Raw genomic sequence first — 22,805 nt, forward strand, 5'->3', positions numbered from 1 at the left:
CGACACGCACCGTGACTTGCGCCCGGCGTGATAGATCACACCGTGACAACAGGTAAAATTGCGAGGGAAAGCGTGGATCGGATTACAAGTTCCCGACCAGCTCAGGGGTAGAGAAGAAATTCTTAAAGGTGAGGAGGAAAGGGAGGAGGGGTGGGGAAGAAACTCCTCACAGCGATTTAAAACGGTATATTACGAACGAAAAAGACCCCGAAGCACTACCCCAAAAGCAGCAGTGGCCCGTCGTCGGGGCGATGCCGCCCGCTCCGGGGCGGGGGGGGGGCGGCTGGGCGGTGCCGCCGGTCCCGTCTCTCCGGCGAGTAACGGGAACGTTTCCCCGCCAGGTCTCTCCCATCCGACCGGAGGAGGCGGCCCCAGGGCGGGGGGTGGGTGGGGGGTGGCGGCCAGGGCCCGGCCGGGGGCGGGACCGGCGGGGCGGGGGCCGTCGGTGATGCCCGGGCCGGCGGGAGGGAGCCGCGGTTCTCGGCGGGCGCGGAGCGGTGGCCCCGGAGGTGAGCCGGGGCGCGGGGCCGCGGGCTACCTGTGAGCCGGGGCTGGGTGGCTTGTTTCGTCCTCCCTCCCCGCTCGGGGAAAGGTGCGTTTTCCCACCGGGAACTTTTCCAGGAGCGGAGCGCGCCCCCGGTTACCGGGGGTGCCCGGCCACCGGCCGCCCTACGGGCAGCCCTTTCCGCGCGGGTTGGAGCCGAGCTCCCCCGCGGGACGGGTCGCCTCCTTTGGAGGAGTGGGCGGGAGGGCTGCCAGGCCGGGGGGGAGGACTCCGGGTGGCTGCCGTGCCCCTCGGAGCTCTGCAGAGAGCAGTTCCTACCGTGCTGGCAGGCAGGGAGGTCTCTTCCCCCTCCAAACCACCCCCCATTCCCACTCCCCCCCCCCCCCCCCCCCCGGCGGTGGCAAGGCATTTCGGCCGAGGCTGGTGAAGGTGAGGTGAGCTTCTCTGGGATGGCTGCGCGGCTGGGTGAGGGTCTCTGCTGTCAGAGGGAGCTGGCGAAGCTGGGGGTGAATAGTGAATATAGCATCCCCAGGGCAGGGAGTGACCGAAAGGGCTCCGTCCCCTTTGAGTGGACTAGCCAAACGCTGAAACTGGGGGTCCGGGTGAACGGCAGCAGCACAGCGGGAGGATGAAAAGTGTCGGCTGGGACAGAGAAACGTGGAATTCCTCTCTGCCAGCGGTGACAGGCTGGCTTGGGTGAGAGAGTGGAAAGACAGCAGAGCTGGTGACAGGGGAGGGTGCAGTTGGCCGTCATGATCCCAGGCAGACGTGCCCTGGAAAACGTCTGAGTCAGAACAGGGAAAGATCAGAGGAAGAAAGATGGAGACTTGCAATAGAGCTGTAGATAGAGCTTGCTGTGGCAAGAGGGGGAAGGAAGTCCCTACAAAAGAGGCATGAGAAAATATGTAACTTTTGTAACTGTGGTGACCTATAACTAGTAATTCTGCTGAAGGAAGGCAAGTTTAGAAGCTTTGGCTAAGAATGAACTATCCCGGTTAAACTAACATGTTGTTTCCTAATACTTGAGAGGTTGCTCACAATAAACTGAATGTTTCTTAACACTTAAGAAACCCTCTTTAGCTTCTGCTGAGCTCCAAGGATTTTGCACTGTTATTAATTGTTTTTGTTTCCGTGGAAGTCAGAGGATCAACTCTTATGAAACTCAAATTCCCCTTTTTTGGGTCTTGTAGCAATTGCAGCAGCAGCCCGAGGCACAGGCTCTGTAGTGGGAAGCACTGACTAGGGCATCATATGCAAAGGCCGTTCTCTTGTTCACATGCCTTTTGTTTGATGACACAGAAATGGCAGTTGTCCTTGAGGGCCAGAGGGTGTGATGTTGGGTGAATCGCAATCTGCCTGACATAAATTGGTTTTAGGTGTGTAGTGCAGGTAGAAGCTGGTAACTATACCTCAAGTTTTCCTTCTCGCAGAACTTCTACTGGCTCTCAAGGAATTGGCTGTTTCCATCTGACAGTGGGTGTGATTAAGTTTTTCCTGCTCAGGGGTATCACGGGGCCAACTTCAGTGGTTGTGGACTGTGAAGGCCTCGGTGTGCAATTTTGTGTTACCACTGAACTAAGTTTGGTGATCTTAAAAGGGTGCAGCTTCCTGGCTGCCTGTTCTTGCATCTCTCTCTGTGCCACTATTTGTGCCTGTTTCATCCTGCAGTGGAGCAAAACCAGTTCTGGGAGCTAAACCAGTAAGAAAGTCAAATTCTTCAGCAGAATTGGCTTTTTAGTGCTTTACCTTTCAGGCTGGTCACAGCAAGGTCAGAGAAGCGCCAAGGAAGAGCCTGAGGAAGGAGGGAGTGGGGCCACTTGCTTTAGCAACAATTAGCCATTGCCTTGGTTTTGTCATGTCATCAGTGGATACTTTGGCATGAGGTACTTACAAGTAATTCTACTTCCATTTTACTTTCATTGCATTTGTTTGGTCATTAGTATAGAGAGAAGCCACTGTCAGCCAGTCACAGTTACCATATAAAACCACACAAATGTACCTGTTCCATATATAGAAGGGAGAAGAGATGAGCAGTGTATAGCGCTGGATATGTTTTGCTATCAGCGCCGCTGTGGTTTGGATCAAGGCCCGGTATATGATGGCAGGAGAGATTGGAGACACCCCTCTTACCTTTAGTGGCAGGCCCTCAAAATCAGCGTAGCTGTACTGTCATTTAGCTCCCTAAGGGCTGCACTTTCCATGCTTGTTAAAAGCTTGGACTGTGTCTTCTGTCTTTGGGAACCCTTTCTCTGCTCTCATCTGAGGTGGGTTTGATTTTTTTTGTGTTTTTTTTTTTTTTTTTGTGTTTTTTTTTTTTTGTTTGTTTTTGTTTTTTTTTTTTCACAAGCACTTCTGATCAAACACTTAAAACTCCTTAAGTTGCTGGGTTGTTCAGATTCCAGAACAGATTCACAAATCTTATTTTGGGTGGTACTTTCACTGGGAAACAGGTGATATTCACTTGCTCCTTTGCTTGTCTCTACTGCCTTTTACAATTATTTTAAACTGGGGCTCAGAACTCTACCCAACAGTTTAGAGACCCGGTGGAACTTCAGATTATGGCACTGTGAACCAGCTGCTCCTCTGTGAGCAAAGGATTAAGTACAGTATGTTAGTATTTAGATTTTTCTGCTAAAAGGGGAAGTGTTCACATTCTGTGTTTTCATATAATTGAACAAAACTTCCCATCTGTTCAAGATACCTCAGTTAATATTTCCTGATCTTTAATGTGTTCAGCCTTGCAGTGGCTCTGCCAGATAGGAAAGTACTTCTTCCATATTTACAGGAAGAAGGTGTGTTAGAGACAGAAAAACAACCCCCTGAGATTTTTGAAGAAATTTAGACATCAACTTCTCTATGACTTCAAGTCAGAGATGCGATTTTCAGTTTCAAAGTGACCTGTTCCTTGTAAGACCTGTAAGAAACGTGTTCCAGAGCAGCAATACCTAGTGCTGGGGGATTTGCAGCATGTTCTGCACTTATGTCTGTCAGGTACAAGTAAATCTTATAATTTTATTGGTGAAATAGGTATAGCAATCTCAGGAAGTCACCCAGCTGTAGTGTTTCACTTGTGCTTATAAATCTTCATTAAGAAATACTCAAGATCATTTGAGATCCTTGCAAGGATATGTGGAGTTTTATACTTCAATAAATAGTCTAAAGACAAGCAACAGCTTTTTGTAAAGTTAAGTAGAAAATTAATCTTCCTGGGGCTTTCTGGGTACCCTCAGGTGTCCCCAAGCAGGCAAGGCACGTGGGCGTGGGGAGCAGCTACTGACCAGAGGGCCCTCCAGCCCCACACCTCACACCTTGGTGGCCTTGCCCCGGAGGTGCTGCTCACACCTGCAGAGCTCCCTTGGAAGGCTTTGGGAAAGCTGCATGTCAGCAGTGAGGCTTCCCCTTCAGCCCTGTATTTGTTTGAGCAGTTCAGCCTTGTATTAATTTGAGCGGGCAGTCACGATTTCAATATTAGAAATCTCTGCTCTTGATCAGGTAGCTAAACTCTCGATGTGAATGGCGTGTGGAATGTGAATAGCTCTGAGCTTAAAAGGAGTTTATTCAGGGAGGTTACACATGATCCTGCTACACACTGGTTTAGCTAAGTGCAAATAGCGTGTTATCATGAAGTGTGCAGAAGTGAACAGAGTGAAACGTGTGATCTCTTGGCACTTCATATGTACAGTATTAATATTGGGGGATGCCTTAATAAGCAAGAAACTTTAACTTAGATTCAGGTTGTGCAACAAGTCAAGGCATTTTAAATGTGTTAACAATGGTACCTGGTGTACCCTTTGGCAAGGGCACCATGTTTCCCTCTTAGGCTGTGATTGTGTGAATGGCTTCATACAAACTGACCTGCATCTGCTCTGTACAGTCTGTAGCCTGGGGACAGAATCAAAAAGCACGGCTTTAGACATGAGTCCTTTATCCACCCTTCTGCTGTGGGCTGCCATATTTCAAGTATTTCTAGAGACCACAAGGTTTCTTGATCATAACTCTCCACAGCAAAGTAACAATTCGGAGTATCACTTCCTATTTACCATTCTTGGCAAATGTTCTAAACATGAAAGAGCGAAGGGCTAAAAGCAGAAGGGACAGTGCAGAGCAGTGTTGTGTATGGTCTTCAGACCAAAAGACGCTGCACTCTTTGCTTTGACAATTTGCATAGTCTGTGGATCTGGTTTTCTTCCTAATTTGTTCTTGATGAAAGCTTTGCAAGCTCTAATTTTCCATTGTGCTTGAAAGGAAGGAAATGCTATCTGTAGCTGCACTGAAACACAGTAACTGGGAACTGATTTATGTAAACTTTCAGCAGTGGGTTTTTTCTTTTTTTTGGTTATACTTAAGGGTGCCTTAACACCAAATATATTTGATAGGAATTACACCCACTGGTTATTCTAAATTCTCTTAGCTCTAGATTCAAGCTTAATATATTTAATTTTGGTGCACCAAATGTTACTTAAAAGTCTAGCTTGGCAATTTTCTTTTCATGGTAGTTTGAGATTTTAATATTTTGTGTATTTTCTTGTGATTACGTTTCGAGTGGCTTTTAGAGGAAAAGCTATACATATACCTCCAAAAAACTTGTCTGAGAAAAACAAAAGCGAGGGCTAAAACCTCCTGGCAGAGAGGGATGGAATTATGGATTTGACCTTCTCCATGAAACAGCAGCAGAAAGACTGGATATTTTCTATTGTTAATCTGGGAAAACACCCTGGACTCCATATCAGGGAGCATGTTTAACAAAACATTTAAAACCAGCACTTTACCTGACCCATGTAGAAATGTTCTAAACTTCTATTATATTACCATCAGTGAATTTTAGCCCTGTCTGCCGTGTGGAAGCTCTTGAATGATATGCTCTGTGCCTTGCTGAGCCAACAGCATATTGCTTCAGCCATGGTTAACTAACCATCGGGGCTGAAATAGGAGGAGGTATCTGGCAGCGTGTGAAGGCTACTTTGTGGGATGGATGTTGAGATTGATGCTGGGATGTGGCATATTGTCGTGCACAGAAAGAACTATACTTAAGGTACTTTAAAATAACAAGTTTAATCCCTGGTGTGTGCACCACAGCAAATGAACTCAACAGGTCTGTTCCCTGCCCCATGGGAAAGTGCAGCCTGGTTTATCTGAGGGAGGACCCAGCTCTTGACTCGGCTGCTGTCATACCTTATACCTGTTTGCTGCCAAGTCATCTCTGCATTGTCCCAGCAAAGTCTTAAAGCGCCTCTTCCTGACAGTGTCAGGAAACTCGCTTGCTCAGAATTTATTAACGTTTGTTTTGCTTTTTAGACACAAAGCGTCTCTAAGGTAAAAACACAAGTGAATTTTAAGCAAACGCAGTTGGATGTTTGCATTGGTGTGGCAGTCTTTTCTGTGCTTGTGGTCATTTCCTATTGCTTTGTTTCATCAGTTGAAACTGCTAGATGGGACTTCAGTGGTGTATCACCATCAGATATCTTGTAGCTTCAACTAATACTTCAGCAGACATGATGGGAAGAAATGGAGCCTTTGCTCTAGCTCCAGGGGTGCTTGTTCTGGCCTGGAGGAGCTTGTGGTTTTCTTGGTGCTTTCACTGTTGTTGCTGAAATAGCTGTTGCAATCTGCTGCACCTATTTACTGCCTGAGATATTTCTCTCCTGTTCAGCTGCTGAGTATCTCTAAAATAAGTCAAACTGGGACATTGATTTCTTCTCACTACTCATAAGGGAGAAGTGCTGAGGGAGCAGTAGTGCTCTCTTAACTATTCTCCCTCAGATTTGTGCTTCAGTTTAGCTGTTCTGTGGAAGCTAAACCATCAGAAAAGCTTTGTATTTATTTTGTAGGTGAAATTTTCTGCCCCAGATACCTGAGGGAATCCTCCTTTTGTTGGAAACTTGTCATGAGGTTGGTTTAGCTGCAACACAAAGCCTTGCTTTCTGGAGAGGGATTATGGGTGGGTGGCAGTGCTGGGATGCCCTTACCTTCCTGCTTAACTGGTCATTTGACATGTTCTAAGGAGATGTTTAGAGTAAGCTGTTGACAGGCTTGAGCAAATTATAAAATGAGTTCTCTGGAACTCGAAGCTATTAATAAATTGTTGGCAAGCCCTTTGCATTGCAAGGAGGTAAATCATGACGTGTCACTTATGGTCACTCGCTTTCTTTGTTTCAAGAATTTCTAAAGAATTTTGCAGGGAGATTTTTGAAGCAGATGCTACCACAAAGGTGCGGGAAATAGCTCAGAAACAGAATCGGTCGGGGGACAAATTTTAGCAAAGCAAAGCTCTTTATGGTACCTGGCTCATAGGGAAGGTGGGGGTTCCACTAATCGCACTCAGCTGTGGTTTGCTTCTGATATTTATAGTCCTTATCAACTACACATTCATCAATTTTCTCAGAAATCTCTTACATATTTTATTATTTTGGAGGACTTCTTAACATCGGATCCTTCCCTTCTGAGTCTGCGCAGTCTGGCTCGAGGGGTCTTTTTGGGGGTCTCAGGAGGAAGGCTCGGTGTCTTCCTCAGTCTTGAATGTTCGATTCCAGGGGTTGGAGCATGCTCCTTGCTGTGCTTGGTTATCTGGCTGCTTCACTTCGTTATTTGACTGCTTTGGCTATTGTTCCAGGAATACTATAGCACTATATCTAACACAGCTGTATGCTGTACATGGCCCTAAGCCCACCCGCCCAAGCCTTATCTCAGTTCCCCTTCTGATCCGGGTACTTGGAGACTAACATACTTTCCGTCCGCCTATATGGCTGAAGCAAAATGCATTATATTACATTCTTTACAAAGGGAAATAAATACATGAGTCATTCGGGAAGTCAGTAACCCTGACCACCTGACCTGTTTTATAACCAGTTTTGTTTGCACTAGGTAGTGAATAACTGTTCACCAATTGGTAATCCAACATCCAAACCCAGACTTCACTCTTACAGGGAAAAAATAAAATAGGGATTTCTCTGTATTTAAGCATTACAAGGTACTCTGTATTAGGCATAACTCTCAGGGTTTGGGGAGCCAGGGACTGAAGGAGTGAACCCAGGGTGGGTCCATGAGCTGCCCTGGGCCAGTTCCAGCCAGCTCCAAAACAGATGAAAGCAGCCTGTTGCACATAAAAACTACAACTGGTCAGAGTAGCACACGGTGCTTCTGTTTGAATATATTTAAGAAAGGGCGGTAGCTGCTAGGGACAAGAGTCACAGAAAGGAGACATGGGAGGGGGGGCACATGAGGAGTCACGGAAGGGCACATGTGAGGACAGGTATGGGAGGATGCATAAAAGGAGATATGAGGAGTCTCAAAAAAGAACATGAAAAGGTGAAATGGGGCAGGAGGCACAAAAGGACATGTGTGAGGACAAACATAAGGAGACGCAAAAGCAAAGATGTGAGGACACACAGGAGGAGACGTGAGAGGAGATGCAAAAGGGCGTGCAAAAAGAGCATGTGAAGAGCCATGTCTGGAGTAAAGGGAGGAAGAAGTGGAGGGGACATGGTTGGGTACATGGCTGGAGATGCTCTCTTGGAAGGAGGTGCTGTGTGCTGGAGAAGGTACCTTTGAGGGTCTGCAACTCATGCTGGGGCAGCAACACCCCTGAGGATCTGCAGCTTGCGGAGGACCCGTGCTGGGATGGGGACACCCCTGACAGACTGTGGCCAGTGGAGAACCTGTGCCAGGGCAGGTACACACCAGGGGACTGCAGGCTGTGGAGGAGGAACCGTGCTGGAGCAGAGGAGCAGTAAGAAGCAAGGAACAGTGGGGGAAAAGTGAGATGCAAGGAGCAGCCAAAAGAAACCATTACACACTGACCTGTAGCCTCCTGTGCTGCCTGTTGCCTCACGGAAGGGACTGGGACAGAGTGAGTGTAACCCACAGTGAAAACGAGGGAAGCTGAGATGAGAAAGCAGGGAGAAGAGGTGTTGGACTGAAGATGAGCCTGGGGAAAGAGGAGGAAAGGTATTTCCCAAAGTGCTTGTTTAATTGTTCATTGTCTTCTTTTTTTGTTTGTTTTCCAAAGTCAATGAAGTTTTGCCTGTGGCAATATATTTATTATGCTGGGATGTAAAGTGGATTAGCAATGTTACGGCCAAACAGTACAAACCCCATGTGGACATAATCTGGGTAGAGTCTCCCCTCTTCATGTGTGAGGCTGACATACCCTTGTATTGCTGCGTCACCATTTTGTCAAGTACAGCTTTCTAGAGAAGGGCCAGCACCAGCCAGTTGCCAGTGTTCACAAGTGGCAATCCTTCCACAAGTCATGTAGGCAAAAGCCATAGAATAGATGCAGTTTTACTTACAAACCCTTATATTTAGGCTGTAAAAGATACATTGAGGGGCAGAGCTGGGGTAAACTTTTGCTGTTGATGTGCTGTTTCTGCTGTGTGGATTTGCAGAGCATTTTTTTTTTTTTTTCCCCATACCACCAAACTCTTTGCTGGTGCAGTACTACTAGCCTAGCAGTAACTATACCATGTACTCGAAGTGTAATGTGGCTTGAAAAAATCTCACTCCATCACTCTTCTTCCTTCCAAACACAAGTGGAGTGATGGAGTGAAAGAGGGAGGGGAGATGACAGGGTGTTGCCATTTCTTGCAATTATACGGAAAGAAAGTCTGTGATACCCTCTTAGAGTCTGAAGGAAATCAGGGGGAATAGAGAGGAAGGGCAGCTCACCCTGGCATGGCCATTCCCAGGCACACCAGTGCCTGATGCTACCGGCCAGATGATGTGTCATTGTCTACAGGTAGAGTGAAAACACTCTAAAGTGGTCTCCCTGAGAGACTGAGTTGTGTTGAAAAAATCATAGGATAAAGCTTTTGTTCAAATGGAGGAAAAAAAGTTGAGAGAAAAAAATCTCAAGGGAGATTTTTCTTCAACTGAAGAATGATTAATCTGTAATGGAAAATCCTATTCTACTATTAAGCTGACCTGTAGCTATCTGTAGCAGGAATAATGTACTTCTCTATTACATTCTGCACATTTTTGGTTTTTCTCTCAAAACTTCTGTTTTTACTGTTGGATTGTATTGATTTTATTTCTTTTAAATTATGCAGACTTCTACCAAAAGGGAATCAGGGATTTAAGCAGAGAAGACACTAAAATGTTTTGCATCTTTCAGACTTTTTTTTTTGTTTTCTTTAAAGAGTATATTCCTTGTGAAACCTTACTGGTTTTTTCTTTATTAAGAGCCTGGCATCACTTTGACTACGCAGGCTTTGAGGAAGGCATTGGCACATTGATGGCAGTGCCCTTCAATTAGACTGTGCATTGACACACACCTTATTTCAAACTGTTAAAAACTGTTGGACTTTCTGGGAGATAAACTCAGCTTTTCCATCTGCTGCAACATATCTCTCTATGATTAAATCTACACTTTGGTCTTCAGAGATCTAAACTTGGGGGCTGGCAAGGACAGTCACACTAGGCTTGTAAAAGCAGAAATAGCATTGTGTACCCCAGCTCAGCTGCCTGACAAAAGGGTATACAGTCGTCCCCCTACACTTGAGCATACTGCTGGAGAAGGTCTGGCTCTGTGGGTAGAATAGGTGGGAAAAGAGGATAATGTGTATTTTAAAGATGATTGCTCTACTGATGGCTTAACAGTTGTAATGTTCAATTCTCTTTCACAAAGTGTGGTTTTAAATGGTGAAAGAAGGGAAAAATATGATTTTTTTTTATTTTTCTTTTTTTTCAGTGAAGGAAGGTGTTAAGTACTTAAAGTCTAGAAGCTTAAATATAAAAGCATGGTCAAGATCAGAGGTGTCGTGTGAAGGAACATAATAAACACTACTATGTTGTGGAGCTTTGTAGCAAATATGGGACATGGGATGGTTATCGAGGAATAAATAGAAGGGAAACAAATACTGCTCTGTGATGCTGGGAGCTGAGACCTCTTGACAGGAACAGATGATAGCACTGGGGTTTTAGAGGAATTCTCAGTTCTGGGGAAGGCTGGCAGGTTGTTCTCTAGGGAAATGAAGCACTTCAGAAGCAGCTGTCCCACTTGCTGTCGGGTGTCAGGATCATTAGTATGGCAGCAAACTGGAGAACAAAAGAGAATCTCAAATCCTTATATCTAGGATACTTCTTGAATGTGTCTGATTTGAAAATAATGGACTGATGAAGATAAAATGGAATAAATGCTGTATTTCCTTACAAGTGGCAAGCATGGTATGGATCCAGAGAAGTAAGGGTCAGTCTTGTTTTGTGATAAATGGAGAGGTTTGACCATGTTTTGCTTTTGAAGGAGAGTAATCTTTGCTAGAGGACAATATATCCTACAGCCTGAGAGAGGTGAGACTGCTGCTGCTCCATGTCCAGACAGTAGTGAGGCTGAAGATATATTCAGCAGGCACACGCACACAAAGCACACATATACACTACATATATATGTACATATACAAGACTGGCCACACCGCTCACAGGCAGACACTCAGAGCACCCACGTGAACACAGGCAGCACCAACAGCTTCATCCTGCTCCCCTCTCTGGCTGGACAGGATGGAAGTCCACAAGTGAGGATATACACAGAGGTAAGTACAGGGTGAATCCCTCCAGCAGCTGGGCTTAAACACTCATCCCAATAGCTGCCCATGGATCCCAGTCTCCCCAGTTGCTGGCACCTGGACATACAAGTCCCCGTGGCTGCAGCCCTACTCCAGTTGCTGGTACAAACTGTCAACCACACACACACAGAGCTGGCCAGGACTTTCCATGTCCCACAGCTGACCCCCCCTGTGCTCTTGTCCTTAGAGGCACACAGATGCTCTCACACCAAGAGCTGGTCCTTAGGGACCCACTCACCCTCCTGGCTCCCAGGCCACTTTGCATAGTCATGGGCTGGTCCACTTCATCTTTGCTAGCCACCACACACTTGCACATCCACCCTCACTTCAGTTGCTGGCACCATGGACACATGGGCCCTCTGACCCCAGCTGCTGCGTTCACACCCAGATATACACACATGCACACAGAATTGAAAGCCCTCACCCAGGAAAGAGTCAGAAAGGAATTTAATAAGACAATGAGAGACTGTGCTGATCAGGCACAGGGCACGGCCAGACAAGTGTACTGACCAACAAGCTGTTTACCCGCATTCAGTCCTTGTTATCCCCTTACACCTCTATTTTCCTACACTTGTTCCTCCCCAAATCACCTAAACCATTTCCTTGCCCCACCCTTGGTTCCTTTGCTAAATATAGTAAGTCCTGTGTAATTTCAAACTGTTCTTCCCCTGCACCCCCATAATACGTCCCACCCCTAGACAGTGACCCCCTTAGTCCGAAGGGTGATCTGGAGAGCTGCTTCTGGTGACCCTGTTGATGGATTTCACGCTTGGACACTGGGACAGCCCCAGGGAGGGCCCAGAGAAGGTGCTGGTTCTTCCAGAGTCCTTGACCCAGGGTCCCGCCTGCCGTTGGGCAGACGGGCCTTTGGTGGGCTGATGGGCCTCTGATGGGCCTAGGAGTAGTCCGGCAGGGTGTATTCGGGCTTCCCCTCCTGCCGTTATACCTCTGAGCTTTTTGTGCCTGTGCAGATGAGCTTTGTCACGTAACTTCATAGACTGAACGTGGGCCGTGGTTTCTAATGGGGCCTTGTGGGCACTGTGGCAGTGTGGAGAAGCCAGGATGTTTTTTTAAAGATGACCTAAGGGCGTAATTCAAGCAGGCCGGCATGAAGGAGAGTTCAGCATGTGGCTCTGCCATAGTACTGTCCTGAGGCTCGTGGTCTGTTGTCTTCCCTGTCAATGTCTTTTTCTTCTTTCCTCCCCTTCAGATCACGACCGTTGTCTTGGGAGAGCAGGCTCTGACGGGAGCGAGAATGCTCAGGATGCCCAGCTGTCTGCTAAAACTGACCAGGGTGGTGCTGAGCCACAAGCTCAGGGCTATGTTTATCCTCGCTTTTAAGCTCATGTCCTTTGTCTCCATCATGTTGTACTGGAGAATTGTTGAGGACTCTAAGGGCAGAGGCCAGGTCTACAGCATGCCTGTTGAAATCCACTGTGCTCACTCTGTGCCACCTTCTCCTCATGCCACTGCCAGTGGGCCTCCTTCTTCCCCAGGGGATGTGTTTTTTGTGGAGACCTCAGAGCGAACTAACCCAAGTTACCTGTTCATGTGCTCTGTGGAGTCAGCGGCCCGGACGCACCCTGGGACAAGGGTCGTGGTGCTCATGAAAGGTTTGGCAAACGGTAATGCCTCGTTACCCAACCACTGGGGCTTCTCGTTGCTGAGCTGCTTCCCCAACGTGGAAGTCCGGCCCCTGGATTTGACAGAGCTTTTTTCTGGAACACCTCTGGCACAGTGGTACTTGCAGGCTCAGCAGCGCTGGGAGCCTTATTTCTTACCCATCTTGTCTGACGCCTGCAGAATTGCCATCATGTGGAAATTTGGTGGCATCTACCTGGACACAGACTTCATCGTGCTCAAGAACTTAAAGAACCTCACCAATGCCCTTGGTATCCAATCCAAGTATGTACTGAACGGGGCCTTTCTGTCCTTTAAGCCTAAACACAAGTTCATGGAGCTTTGCATGAAGGACTTTGTGGAGAACTACAACAGCTGGATTTGGGGGCACCAGGGCCCACAGCTTCTAACACGTGTTTTCAAGAAATGGTGTTCCATCAGGAGTCTTAGGAGCAGTACGAACTGCAAAGGTGTGAGTGCTCTGCCCCGTGAGGCTTTTTATCCTATTCGGTGGCAGGACTGGAAGAAATACTTTGAAGTGGTCAACTCCTCGGAGCTTCACCACCTCTTTAATAACACTTATGCAGTGCATGTATGGAACAAGAAGAGCCAAGGTACAAGGCTAGAGGTCACATCCCAGGCTTTGCTGGCTCAGCTGCATTCTCACTTCTGCCCTGCCACGTACAATATCATGAAGAAGGACTCTGAACGGCAGTGACTGAAGGGTCAGCTAAGAGATGTTGCCCATGAGCCCACAACTCTCCAGCTGTTCCATCACAAATGAACCTTGTTTTGAAGTGAGGTGGTGAGATTTGAGGACAAAAGCCATCTGTGAGGTGTAGGTGGAGCATGTGGCTTCAGCCGATGTCTGTGCAGCTTTGTCTTGACTTTAACTGCCTACCAGCAGCATTTTGTTTCTCTGCAGGAGCTTTGCTTGGTCAAGTAGAGAAATCTCAGGAGAGGAGCATGTGCTGGGCTGCTTGTGGCAGCCTACACCAGCCTTTCAGAGAAAGAAGGCCCCTTTCTATGGCTGTAAACCTGGAAGGGGCCTTTGTAGAAATGCAGTTCCCATCACTTGATTCTCGGGACTTCTGAAGTGCAGTTTTCGAAGCAACAAAAGGATGAAAGAGCAAAGAACAGGAACTGAGGAGGAGTTAAGGATGTTCTAGAGGAGGTGTCTTGGGAAAAAATGTAGAGGAAAACAGAGAAGAAAGAAAGGGCTAAAGTGACTTTCTTTTCATTCCTTTCTCTCCTGAAGCCTTTGATGGAGGAGACTTTCTCATGTCTGGTTTGAGCAGGGAGCAGGATGCTGCAGTTTCTGTTCGATGTCATAGGTCTAAAGAGGTGGAAATTTGGTGCAAATCAGAACATGAGGATCTGAGGCCAGCTCATCATTTAGAAGGTGTTCTTGTGCAGCAATGATTTATTTTATAGTGGCTGCAAATTAACACCCTGCGATGAGCAGAAAAGTTCATCCAGATCACACCTTAAATCCCACCTGACACAGGAAAAGCTGCGTGTCTACCTTTTACAGAGTTTGTTCCTGTAACCAAATGTCCATAACTGTGTCTAAGATGCACCAGATCTTTCAGCACTTGGACGGATCCTAAAGGAAAGGCATAGTATTTCCAGGGTTACAGAGAGCTTGGTAGGGAAGCTGTACTGTCTAAATTCAAGTCCATGTATGAGTCATTTGTGGTGTGGTGGACCTCTTCAAGTAGCCTGGAGTACTCCTGCAGTTCACAGTCCAGGAGTACACATCTCTCTTGGGAGGTCTCAAGAAGGGCAGTGGAAATCTTTACTCTTCTTCCTGAGCATTTTCCCAAATTGCAGCGGAGGAAGTTAACATATTTCTCACAAGGTGCTGTTGTGCCTTTGAGGGTTCTCACCATACAGGCAAGTTTGTTGGACAAACTGTGGGAGAAAACTTGTCCCTTGCCTTGATGGCTAAAAGGATGTACTGACGATCTTACAGTTCTTGTCAGAAAACAATGAAGAAAGAGCAGTGAGAAACAAAAATAAGGTTGAGACCATCAGCATTGTTTCATCTGGTCCCCACCATACTCTAAAGGGGATTGCTGAGGCAATGAGCTTGGCACTATGATAGGGTTAATGCAGATGAGCAGAGCATTGGCCATCCCCTCTCCTACACTACTAAGATTGTGGTCTCACTGTAAAATCTCTCTGCTTCCAATGTGCCTCCTTCTTATGCCTAGGAACAGTAGTGGGGGTGGTCCAATAGCCCTTTTCATGACCATGAGTTAGTCAGACCTTCAATGTTGCCTGGCCCCAAGGTGACAGCTCATTCATGAGGTGCTTCCTGCAAGTCCTCTAAGTGTGACTCAAATGATTTCTAGATCTGCAGTTGTCTGAGGCCTCTTCTGTTCCCCAGGTCAACCATAAGCAATGTGAGGTTTGCTCAGTTCAGCCAAGGCAATAGTCAAAAACGTAGAAGACTGCGCATGCAGACTCCTGTGTTTCACTTAGGTTTATTTGTCTCTGGTGATAAAAATGAGAAATACAAATAGAAATACAAATTGACCATCACCCATCACTTTTGCAAAAACTTCCCTGTCCCTCAGGGAATGTGGCCGTGGGAGGTTAAGGAGGGTGTATAGTGTATACTTTTTTTTTTTTTTTTTTTTTTTAAATGCTGAGCTGTCACAGTGTTGATCAGAGGCCAGTGCTGCTTTGATTGAAAGTTACCTGCCCGTGAGCTGGGCAGGGTGTGTGGTCTGTGCACAAGTAGCTACTCTGGAGTGAAGTGTGGAAATGCTGGAAGATTCACTGAATTCACAGTGTGTGCATGTATGTAGTGCTGCCCCTTGGTTCTGCCCAGCTTTATGGTATATCCTTGAGGCATTCAGGATTTTGAATGTCTGCAGCTCTCCCAACACTGAACATCTTTAAGAACAAAGACTTTGTGGGGAAACAGCAGATCTTCCTGACTGTATGAACATCCTTCAATACACTAAGCGGTATAAGTGGATGCTGTTTTCACTCCCTACTCTCACTGTCCCTCTCTGTGGGGTTTTTTTCACTGCTTTCTTTAGAATTAGCTGCAAAATTGTCAGCCCTGGCCTGGTGTGTGGTCAGTGAGGCATGGTTTCTCCTTCTACTGGTTCCTTCTGTTTTGGGCCCTTTGGGCTAAACAACAGAAATCTTACTGAGCTAGGAACCCCTACCAGAGATGGTAGAATGGTGGTTGGTGATTGTAAAGGCATAGCAGGGGACACTACTGTGGCGATACCATGAATCGATTATGAGAGTGTTTGGGACCCACTGCAATGAATATCTGGCTTGATGTACCACTGTTTATTCTAGGAAAAGTGCCTTTTTGGATAAGTGGAGTGTTTTTTTTTTTGTTGTTGTTCTCTGTTTTTTTTTCCCCTGTATAGACAATGTTCCAAGGTTTGATAAGGAGAGAATCAAACCAAAGCAGCCTTTGGCCTTTTTCCCTTTGTCTTGTGAAAGAAAAATAAATACAGTTTTTACTATTACTTGTCTCTGCCATGATGTTCCATTTTGTTCTGCAAGGCGTTGGTGGTAGGTCTGAGCAATCTGTTAATTATTATGCAGAAAATAATTTTAAAGTTGTGTCCCGAAGTGACTCACTAAAATTAGGCACGTGGAATGAACATGAGACAAGTTGAGCATAAGCACATGTGGAAAGAAGGCTCTGTGGACCATGACTACGTGCCATCTTTGGGACTTGAGCGGAGGGAATAGAGGAACACACAGTGCGTATTACTGATTCCTGATCCAACCGGGTATCACCCCATCATTCATGACCTGCCATCTATCTGAAGCAAGGCATTTCAGTTGCACTCTGAAGGTCTGGATGTTATGGAATAGGAAACTCCATGAGAAATTGTGGTGCTTTTTCTCTGGGTGTGAGGCTTCAGCCTCCATTAATAGTGACAGCATCTGTGCTTTTGTAGACCTAAAAGTGGAAAGCTTGTGCTACAGCCATTAATCTCCCCCCCTTGCCTTTCAGAGCCTGATCTTAAAGACCCTGGATTTCAGGGGAGCATTTTGAGAGACTGTGAAAGGACTGGTGGAGTCTGGAGTACAGAGGAGTTTTATTGGGACTCCTTGACTCAAGAGCCAGGGAATCAGTTTTCACTTGAGATGTAAAATAGTTGCCTGTGCTTTCTTCATTGCTGATATGCAATCAAGGATGATGGGAAGGGGTTAGAAGACACTAGCTGTTTCTTGCCCTGACTCCTTTGTCCCTGAGCTCATGCAGGTTAGTTGGTACACAGGTGTGCATCAACCAGGGGTGGGGGTTGGAGATGCAGAATTGGACACTGCAACAGAAGAGGATTAAGGATGGATCCTGGACCTGGTCTTCTGGAAAGAGATTGAATGATGATTTTTTTCTCTGTGCTGGCCGAGAGCTCTCCTATGCAGGAGTTCTTGTGTTGGGGGATCTAGGATGTGCAGTAAGTAGTGATGCTCTGTAGGGCTCTTTTTGGCATAGCCCAGAAGAGAAGACTACAGGAGGAAGGCACTTCAGCTGCACCCTACCATTACAGCTTAAGCTGAGATCTTGACCTTTAAATTTGTGTATAATGATGGAGCCAAATAGCAGCTGCTGTGGCTTTGCAGTATGCTAATAGAGGTACGAGAAGTAAGAAAGTACTCTTCACAAAGTGGAATCTATGTACAGTGGGAAAATTACGTAGGTGTATAAACTCTGACAAGTTAAATGTGAAAATACTATAAGGGTATAGAAAACATTGTTTGAAAAACAATTTCCAAAATAAAGCTAGCAACATTGTTGTTAATTTTTTTTTTTTTTTTCCAACTGCAGAAGAAATAGGAATCCTGCTAGAGAGGTGGAAGGCCAGTAGGAGATGAGAGATTGAAAGGGAGTTCAGAGATCAGTTTGAACTAAACCAAAATCAATTTCTGCATCTGGCTATGCGTAAGAAGAACTTGGGGATGATTCTCTACACTGTAATCCCTCCCTGCGGGGGTTGCATGCCACAGTCTCTTGTGCATCACATGTCCATAGAATACATGTCAGGATTGAATGAACAGTCAGACGATGGGACCTGATGGGATGCATCCATGAGTGCTGTGGGAGCCGGGTGATGTCATTGTGAGACAGCTCTTTGTTATGCTTGAAAGGTCATAGAGGTCAAGGAAGTGGAAGGAAGCAAAAGTCATTTCTATCTTGCTTATCTTCAAGACGTGCAAGGAAGAGGATCCAAGGAACTACAGGCCAATCAGTGTCATCTTGAATCCTGTGAAGGTGATGGAACAAATCCTCCTTGAAGCCATCTGCAAACATATTAAAGACAAGAAAGTGGTTAGAAGTGGCTGGCAAGGATTTACAAAGGGGAAATCATACCTGGCCAAACTGATAGACTTCTGTGATGAAATGACCAGCCCAGTGGACAGAAGAGCATTGGATATTGTTCATTGTGATGTTAGTAAGGCTTTTGACACAGTCTCCATAACAGCCTCGTAGACATACTAGCAAAATGTGTACTACTTAAACACAGTGAGGTGGATTGAAAACTGTCTGAACTTCTGGACTTGAAGGATTGTGATGAGTCACACAAAACCCAGTTAGTAACTAGTGGTACACTCCAAGGATCTGTGCTGGGGCCAGTACCGTTTAATATACTTAATAATGACCTTGATGATGATGGAATGGAGTGCAACCTCGACAAGTTTGCAGATGATGCAAAACTGGAAGGAATGGTTGATATGCAAAGGTGGTTAAGCTGCCTCTCAGTGAACTCAACAAGTTGGAGAAACAAGCCAACAGGAATCTCATAAAGTTCAACAAAGAGAGATGCAACTGGTGAGGGATAACTTCATGTACTTGTGGACAAGTAGCTGCCTAGGAGCCAGCAGTGTGCCCTTTCAGCAAAGAAGACCAGCAGCGTGCTGGGCTGTTATGTAGAGTATTACCTGCAAGGTCAAGAGAAGCAATCCTTCCCCTCTACTTAGCACTGGTGAGACACAGCTGGAGATCTGTGTCCAGTTCTGGACTCCCCAGTTGGCTCAGGGGTTAGTGCTCTCATTCACTGTTCTTGTGCACCACTGCACTACCTCTGATCTTGCTCAGCAAGCAGCTTACACTGTGGCTGTAGCTAACAGCATGGGTAACATTAGGAGAATGTTTTCTGTTATGAATTCATATGCCACCATTCTCAAATAGCACTGTCACTGGGTGCAAGCTAATCCTGTCAAAGGGTTACCGTCTGAGAAAATAACAGCTGCTGCTAGCATTTTTTTACAACTGATGAAGCTACTGAGCAAGCTCACTTAACTGAAATTGAGCATGTCTGTTTTTGGAGGCTGTTACAGATCTATCTTAATTAATTCAACAAATTTCCTACTCTCTCTAAGTGTAATAGCATTACTGACCATTTTCTACTAATCTTTGACTACTGCTTATTTTATTTAGGGAGACTGAAGCTGAATTGAAGCTTAATGATGTTGCCACGACTGGCTATGTGATTTTCTGTTTGTGGCCATTACTTATGTGCCTCATTGGTTCTCTCTGTTGCAAATAACAGACAGAGTCTGTATTTTTTTTTTTTTTTTTCTGGATGACTTCAGTAAGATGCTGTCACATCTATGGCAACTTTCTGTACAGTGATTTGGGAATCGACAGCTATGAAGACTGCCATATCATTTCTCTCCACAATCTACTTATTTTTTGCAGAAACTTGCTAATATCATCTGCCGACTCCTTGCTGTGGCTTGCTTTTAATTCTTCTTACCCTATGGAGTGTCTATCCAGCACTGCATTACAGCTACACGAGTGGGTATTTTCACTGTTCTTTTATTTCAAGAGAAAACTTAAAAAGTTCTAAAAATCATGTAAGTGGAATTGGATATTGCAGGGTACACTCTGGAAAGGTGAAGTTGTGACTAAGTACCAAAGATGCAGTTAAGAGACAGGTGCCTTAAGACAAGTCCTGTGTCTGTAGCTGTAGTATCTTATGGCTTGCTCTAATATATCCATTAAAATTATAATACTTTCATCTCACCTCAAATATTTGCATATGCTTGGTCTGCCATTCTCTCTATGGTCAGAAGGAGGAGCTCTAAAGCTGTTGCTAAAATCCTAAATACTAATTCCCCTATATATACTAGGGGAATTCGCTTGTGGATTCAACTCTTTTTGGCACCACTCTGTTCTTCTATGCCTAACAGACTGATTAGTCACCTACTGAATGTTGGTATTGTCAAATCTTTTCTCTTGTTGGTAACACAAATCTGGAGAAAATGGAGATCTTCACCTGTTTTCTGGTGGGTCCCCAAAATACTCCTATCAGGCTGCTTGTGATCAGTGATATTGTTCAAGACACCTAGCAGCTACCTGGATATGTAGCAGCACTTTGCTGGACCTTTCTCCTCCTTGTGTTTGTGACTGAATTTGTAGCAAATTTACACACCTCCTACAGTGTCTTTCTGATCATATGTCCACTCTTACTTGAAGGGACACCACTAAACTCAAGAACACTTGGTTCACTCTTTGAAAGACAGCTGGGACTGATGCAATCACTTCTTCCAAGGCTTATCAGAGCTATGACACTGTGGTTTTACTTGACATACCATAAACATAGCTTTTTAATAGTTTAATGACATAAGATAGTTGAAGTTGCACTAAAATTATGCGACAAAGATAAGCAATGTAAGACAAAGAAAGAAGGGAAGGTATACCACAGTGTACTTTCATTTAGCCTGTGAAGCTAGATTTGGATGTTCGTGACGTACTCTAGCCAATCTCAGCTGTACCAGATTCTCCAGTCCAGCCCTGTCTCTAGCATTAGGTCTCATGCTAAGAGCTGCAACTATCCTTTGCTTCCCCAGCAGTGCCTTCCTTAAACCCAGAAGGCCATTTTTAATGCACAGAACTGCAGGAATGATAGTTGAATTTGCCACGAGGGGGCGCAGCTATTGATTTAAAATGTTGGCATGAAAGGGACCTTCCAAAGCATCTTGCTCAGTTTAAGGTAAAAAACCATCTCTAACCAGTCTTTCTTGTAAATCTGCATTTAAGTATGTTCTGAGGGACATCAAAGAATTATATTCTCAAACCATTTTAGTTAACAGAGGTAGATATAGGTTGTATTTCTCTTACAGGTTCCCTTCTTCTGAGATAAGTGTGAGCACCATGTTTGTTTCCTTGTCACTGCTGAGTGAGATCTAGTAAATGTGGGGACCAAGAAGCCAACATAAGGAACGCACAAAAAGGGAGGGCAGTGGGAAGGCTTTGAGGACAGAGAATCCACCTCATCTCCTCTGAACACAGAGCCACTATGTTTGGGTCTTCTTCCCAACAACCCTAGAGATGTGTACTACATGCAGGCAGGCTCACAGGTCAGGCTCTGGTTATTTTCCTTCTAAGACTGGTTCAAAGACCTCAGAAGACTGGAAGGAGGAGTTGTTCCCTCTACCTGGGGTTATGTCAGCTGAATACTGTTAGTGTTTGTACTTGCTCTTTCTACACTGTGGGAGTACTCAGTCACAATTCCAGTTTTCCCAGGGGTCCACTTCTTTGGGAGTATTGTGAATTGATCAAATATTCAAATTTTGAACTGACTCTTATTCATGTTTTCTACAGCCTCAGCAGCTGCCTGCTCAGCAGTTCAGCTTCTCTCTTCCCCACAGCCTAGGAGCTGGGCCTGTTGCTTCCCTGCACTCCACAGGCAGGCCAGCTTAGGAGGGAGCAGCCTGGTTGTCAAGACAAAGAGTATATATAACAGCAAGCATGAATTCCGACAGCCAAAATCACAGGCAGCCAAGATCACCCAGTGATCACCCTTCCCGGTCCATGTCGTCAGGTGATCAGTGAGTGCCTGGATATCAGGGATCATTTGGCTTCTCTTTTGCAGTTTTCTTCTCGCAACACTTTAGGCAAACCAGAATCCTTAGTCTGTGCCTCTCTTCCTATCACTCTCTATTCTTCCTCTTCTCACCTTTTGCTCAGCAGGTGTATTTGCTAATAGCTAGATGATCCCTTTGCACCTTCTTTCATATAATTTTCTGCTTACTTGCAGGTCTGTCTAGCTTCACAGGTTAAATCTGCTAATTGCAAACAACATTTGCACTTCTGCAATATACACAGCAACAGTTTTCCTGTAAATATCTGATTGCCTCTGGCTAAGACAGTTGTTTATACTGGTTTAGACCTGGAGGTTTGAGACCTTCTGCAGAAGTCATGATCTGAGAATTATACAGTTCTAATGTAATTATGTAAAAGCAATTAAAATTGCTTTCAGTGTGAACTGAGAACATAACATTTCATTCTCTGACATTGCTAAATGCATACCCTTAAAGAATTTGAACAGCTTATTTCTTGCCATTTAGTATCACTATTTGAACTGTCACAAAGATCGGCTGATGTTCTATAACAATATCACTCCACAGCGTACATTTTTTCCTATTAGGAATGATTTACTAGGTTTCGGGGACTTCTGAGTATCTGCTGTTACAATTTGAAAAGTAAAGGATTGCAGGAACTGGTGATGCTTGTTTGTTTTCATGTACAATTCATGTTGTACCATCACCCAGTCATCCAATTATCATCCAGTTTTGGGTTGTTTCCATTTTTTGCTGTCTGTGGTTTTGCTACCAAGGAAAATACCAGTGAAGCACATTTACAGTCATGTAGGGCAGGGGAAAGGGTGCTCCAGTACCCCTTAGGTTCACCAAGAGTAGATGTGAGCATGTGCTGATCCAGCAGCACCAGATGGGTTGAAGTCCTTGTATTGTGGAGTTACAAGATCATCTATGATAGCAGCCTTATGTCTGTTCCCTTTGTACTATGTTTTATCATTTTTGTGCTTGGAACAAGGAAAACTTGCTCTCATTTAAATGTCAGCCTTTATCTTATGCAGTAAGGTGTCTTTACATTTTACAATTTTTGTTTGGGCTGGGTGTTTTGTTTTGTTTTGTTCTGTTTTGTTTTTTCTTTGCATATTTCCAGCACTGCACTGGTTACCTAGGCCTTTGTATGTAACAAGCAAGGTCGTGAAAATGATATGCAGTATTTTGCAAATCATCTATTGTCCAAAAATATTCCTTAGCAGGTTTCTTGCTCTGTTGAAGAAATTCCTGAGGCATGTGAGTATCTAACCAGACCTTGTCAC

General features: G+C 45.3%; 1 protein-coding gene across 1 annotated transcript; it reads left to right on the top strand.

Annotated features, from left to right (window-relative positions):
- Positions 1 to 456: 456 nt before the first annotated feature.
- On the top strand, positions 457 to 16,181 carry A4GALT (alpha 1,4-galactosyltransferase (P blood group)). Its single transcript, XM_032986040.2, has 2 exons — positions 457 to 509; positions 12,272 to 16,181. Exon 2 carries the CDS (start codon positions 12,317 to 12,319, stop codon positions 13,397 to 13,399), a length of 1,083 nt encoding a protein of 360 aa, XP_032841931.2. The 5' UTR covers positions 457 to 509; positions 12,272 to 12,316; the 3' UTR covers positions 13,400 to 16,181.
- The last annotated feature ends 6,624 nt before the right edge of the window (positions 16,182 to 22,805 follow it).

The sequence above is a fragment of the Tyto alba genome, unplaced genomic scaffold, assembly GCF_018691265.1.
Source record: "Tyto alba isolate M040663 unplaced genomic scaffold, T.alba_DEE_v4.0 Super-Scaffold_21, whole genome shotgun sequence".
Classification (NCBI taxonomy): Eukaryota; Metazoa; Chordata; class Aves; order Strigiformes; family Tytonidae; genus Tyto; species Tyto alba.

Excerpts from the sequence above, each read along its gene's own strand:
- A4GALT (XM_032986040.2), top strand. The coding sequence starts at position 12,317 with ATGCTCAGGATGCCCAGCTGTCTGCTAAAACTGACCAGGGTGGTGCTG.